At 34.4% G+C, this 5,022-nt stretch overlaps 1 protein-coding gene across 1 annotated transcript; it reads left to right on the forward strand.

Moving 5' to 3' along the window:
• The first annotated feature begins 1,089 nt into the window (after window positions 1–1,089).
• On the forward strand, window positions 1,090–2,887 carry LOC112511658 (isoflavone 2'-hydroxylase-like). The gene is made up of 2 exons (XM_025117364.1): window positions 1,090–1,986; window positions 2,166–2,887. Exons 1-2 carry the CDS (start codon window positions 1,090–1,092, stop codon window positions 2,778–2,780), a joined length of 1,512 nt encoding a protein of 503 aa, XP_024973132.1. The 3' UTR covers window positions 2,781–2,887.
• The last annotated feature ends 2,135 nt before the right edge of the window (window positions 2,888–5,022 follow it).

The following is a 5,022-nucleotide window of genomic DNA, read 5'->3' on the forward strand; positions in this document are numbered from 1 at the left end:
ATGTTTATCCTGTATTTGATGTGTTTATCTGCAGTTAGTTACACGAATTCAGTTATGGGATGAAATCGGATAGGGATGAAATTGTTTAGGGATGAAATTGTTTAGGGATGAACGGGTTTAAGAGTTTTAAGAGTTTAAGAGTTTTTAAGAGTTTTTAAGAGTTTTAGCCAAATGCTTTATAATATAGTATAGATATATCTACACTACATTAATAAACATTTAGATCAAAAGTCTTAATTACAAGTTTTAAAACATAAAGTACTATCAATTTATGCAAGAGATTAAAAAATCTCTTAAGCACAAACTATTATGCATGATGTACAAATACTTAAAACATGCCATTTGTTTGATCAAAGTTTCAAATTTAAATAAGTCATATTTACATGAAAAAAATACGTTTGGTCTTTCTAAAGTTGTTTGACACTTTGTTTGTTTGTTATTTTGAACCCAAATTCAAATTCAAAGTTCTTTTTTCTCTTGAAGTAAACTGAAATTTGAAGCAATAATATCAAAAAGGATTTCAAAGCCTGCATGTACCCCACTCCAACCCTTCAACTTTATATCTGTTTAGAAACACAACACGTGTGCAATTATTTTTCCAATCGATCTTGTTAATACACCATATTAATCTTCAACTTTATATATTAGTTTACTTGTAAAATAACCACACAAACTCATAATTCAAGGTTAAAGTAATATTTCAAAATTTGTCTTTCTTCCTTAAATCGTTTATCATCATGATAGCAGATATCTCCATCAAAATTTGTCTTCTTCCTTAAATCGTTTATCATCATGATAGCAGATATCTCCATCGAAATTTGATGTTTTTCATACGATAACTATCGTGATACACGTTCAAAGTCGAAAAGTCAATAGAAGTGGCGTAATCAATGGTGTAATCAATTAGGGTTTATCACTCTCAACCACAAATTGATATCCCTCTCTAAATTTCAAACATAACAAAATATCAAAGAGTTGAAATCACGTTTGTAGAATTTGTAATCATTGTATGGTTTTGCATATATATGCATATATATATATATATATGTATATATATGTGTGCACATACATTGAAAGCTAATCCAAATCATGGATCTTTTCCTCATTTCTCTTGTATCCTTGGTCTCTTTCATTTTGATTTTCAAGCTTCATAAACACAAAAAAGGGAGAAATGTAGCACCAACTCCACCTTCTCTCCCAATAATCGGTCATCTCCATCTGATTAGAGAACCTCTTCATAGAGTTCTTCACCAGCTTTCTTGCAAGTATGGTCCTATTATGGCTCTTCGCTTTGGCTCTCGCCCAGTTCTTGTAATAACCTCTCCGTCAGCAGTTGAAGAGTGCTTCACCAGAAACGATATGGTCTTAGCCAACAGGCCACTTCTTTTAAGCGGCAAGTATCTTAACTATGACCACACTTCTCTGGGTTCTGTACCTTATGGACGTCTCTGGAGAGACCATCGTCGCATTGTTACACTTGAACTCTTCTCGACAACTCGACTCAGGGAATACATGGGAGTCCGACAAGATGAAGTGAGATCATTAATCAAGTCTCTTTCTCAAGATGCAATGCAAGAACATTTCACAAGAGTAGAAATGAAGTCCAGGGTTCAGGGTTTGTCATTTAACGTAATCACAAGGATGATTGCCGACAAACGGTTCTATGGAACGGGTGTCGATGGCTTCGAGGAGGCTATCAAGTTTAAAGATGTGATAAGGGAAGTATTCGACATCAGTGGAGCCTCAAATCTTGGACACTGCATCCCATTTTTGCAGTGGATTGATTTTCAGGGATTGGAGAAGAGGTTTCAAAGATTGCAAACTAAATCCGATAGCTTTTCACAAAGTCTGTTAGAAGAATGTAGGAGTGAACGTCGCAGTTCTTCAGGCCATGAAAAGGCCAAGACATTTATAAACGCCATGCTTTCGTTGCAGGAATCAGATCCAGAATACTACACAGATGATATAATCAAAGGCCATATATTGGTATGTATGCTCATTCCTGGCCTTTGATCCATGTCTCTTACTATGATAAGATGCATGGATCCCCTTTGAAAATTCTTACTAAAACAATCCATTCAAGGTGATTGGAAGTTCCTACTTAAATATACAAGTTTGAATGGTCCATGTATAGCAATTTTATTCACTGTTCTTTCGGTTTGTAGACACTGCTACTTGCGGGAACCGACACTACATCGGTGACAATAGAGTGGGCGATGTCACTTCTTCTGAATCATCCCGCTGTGCTAGAGAGAGCTAGAGCCGAGGTCGATGAACATATTGGACACCAACGTTTGGTAGAGGAGACTGATATTCCCAAGCTGCCATACATCCAATGCGTCGTCCATGAAACACTAAGACTATTCCCACCGGGACCGCTATTGCTGCCTCACGAACCATCTGAAGATTGTACAGTTGGAGGGTTTGACGTCTCATGTGGCACAATGGTGTTGGTGAATGCATGGGCCATCCATCGGGATCCACTGTTTTGGGACGATCCATTAAGTTTCAAGCCAGAGAGGTTTGAGAAAATGGGAAACACGGGGGCTTGGTTTATACCGTTTGGGATGGGTCGTCGGCAGTGTCCTGGGGCCGGGCTCGCGAACCGAGTTGTGACATTGGCGTTGGCATCGTTGATCCAATGCTTCGAATGGGAAAGGGTTGGTGAAGAGCTGGTGGATTTGTTGGAAGGCAAAGGTCTGTCCATGCCCAAAGGCATACCTTTAGAGGCCATGTGCAGAGCCCGCCAAAGAATGAGTCATGTTCTGAAGGAGTTATGATATGTGTCATCACCATCAAAAATAAGAAGCATCGATCTTATTTTAGTTATCTTTTCAAAACTATTTATCAGTTGTGTGCTTATATCTGCACAAACGGTTATGTTTTTATAAATGTTACTAGAAATAAATGGCGGTTTGGATTGTGGAATTTGGGATTTATAATTGGTTCAAAACAGTTTGACTTTTTCCAAAAATTCAAACTCTTGTGCTTAAAACTCAAGTTTAATGGTTCAATGCAAAATTAAATGTTGAAAACTTTGACATTTTAAGTATGCTATAAATCCAATTTTGTTGTGAACTGTCATGAACTCCGATATTCTCGACTTCACGGAAAAATTTGCATCTGTAAGCTCAACTTTACCGAAAATGAGCCCCAGTTCAATAAGTGCTTGTCGAGCCTCCGTTGGAGGGGGCGTGTTAGAGTCCCATATCGGCTAGACTTAGACAATTCTCCTCTATATATGTCGAAACCTCCCTTCTCTACTGAAGGCTTTTTTGGAGATTAACCTGCGGTTTCACATATTCTCACACAAGGTTTTCGAAAACAAGTGTAAACTGTTCTTAAAAAGGGGAGGATAATAAACACAGTTGGACAGGAGAATAGTAAACACAGTTGGCCATGTAAACTGTTCTTGAAGCAACAACATTTATCATGGTTGCAGCAGATTTACAAAGCCAACTTAACATTCTTCCTAAATGTTACACATGTCCAAAAGTTCTTAATTATTTTTAATGGAATAATACACCAGATTGGTTGGGTGAAGGTTTTTTTTATTTATTAATCTGGATATCCAACCTGTTATGCGATACGACTAATTCCAGGACGACCATCTGTTTTTACAGATAGCCCGGAGTCATCGCATTTGAACCTCCATAGTCATAAAGGAATTTTTATTCTTTCTTGGATTTGAACCAGAATTTTCTTGCTTATCATGTGAGGTTTTTGCGTCATTGATGTGGAATGACACAATGAAAATAATGCACATAAAATATAGTAAAATAACAAAACTTCGTAAGAAAATATCTTGAGAAATCTATCTACCATAACGAGTTTTCAAGAATCAGTACATGAAATTTTAATGAATTTGAATGATATTGAGCATGCATGTTTCCCATCTCTTCTCGAGAAACAAGTGGGCGATTTCTCCCCTAAAATCTTCTACCTTTCATTTAAATAGAATGTTATAGATTCCCCTTCATTGTATATAAAATAAACTATAACACGAACTTTACCCATACTATTACTAAATTTTGCAAGGTTTTCTAGATCTGTTATGTTCAAGATTGACGCTATATTTGATTACTTCTCATGCATGTGATCATGCAATCAATGTTTTTATGATGTCAAACATTCTGGTCATGATGATAAACAGTTGTTGGTTATTTATCATGATGTAATATTTTATTTTTAACATCGTTGAAACAAAGCTCGATATAAGTAAGCTTGAAATTTATGTGTATAACCATCGTAATCAAATTGCTTGTTACAAATCATAACAAAAGAGAGTGATCTTCTCCACTCGGATTCAAATAGATTATTGGTTTCCTTGTGCATCATTGACAGAGTCAGATCTACACTTAGGTCATGAGTTTCCCGGGAAACCACTAATTTTATACCGCATGATATACATTTTTTAAAGTCGCTTGATGATGAAACCATAAATATTTTTTGTTAGGTTTAACTTGATTATATCCAAGGCTAACTATTTGAGTTAATTTGTTTATATTGATGTCATCATGTTAATTCACTTATATTGATATTAACATATATAATGACAATTTAATTTGTTGTTAATTCTTTAGTGTTACTTTGTGTATAAATCTATTTGTTTAAGAGTTAATTTAGTCATGTCTTTTTGGGCTAATTCTTTAAATTTTTGGTTAATTTAGGTTTAAGTTGAAACTAGTTATCTATACTATATTATAAAACATTTGACAAAAACTCTTAAAAACCATTTTTTATACATAAAGTACTGATTATTAATGCATGTTACTTAAAACTCAAGATTACAAGTAGGTTGTGCGTAAGTACAACTTATTAAAGCTCCATATCTGAATTCGTGTAACTAACTGCAGATAAACATAATCAAATATAGTATAAACATTTTATTTTAATTATAAAAAATCTAAAATATAATTAGGATAATCATTGAGTTATAACAAAATACTTAATTATTATTTTTATAAAATGTTATATTATTAAACCAAAAATAAATTATTTTATTATTAAATTTAAATTAAA

Source organism: Cynara cardunculus (genome assembly GCF_001531365.2).
Source record: "Cynara cardunculus var. scolymus isolate 2C chromosome LG 4, CcrdV1, whole genome shotgun sequence".
Taxonomy (NCBI): Eukaryota; Viridiplantae; Streptophyta; class Magnoliopsida; order Asterales; family Asteraceae; genus Cynara; species Cynara cardunculus.

Excerpts from the sequence above, each read along its gene's own strand:
- LOC112511658 (XM_025117364.1), top strand. The coding sequence starts at position 1,090 with ATGGATCTTTTCCTCATTTCTCTTGTATCCTTGGTCTCTTTCATTTTG. Across the intron at positions 1,987-2,165 it reads TAATCAAAGGCCATATATTG|ACACTGCTACTTGCGGGAAC; the intron begins GTATGTATGCTC and ends TTCGGTTTGTAG.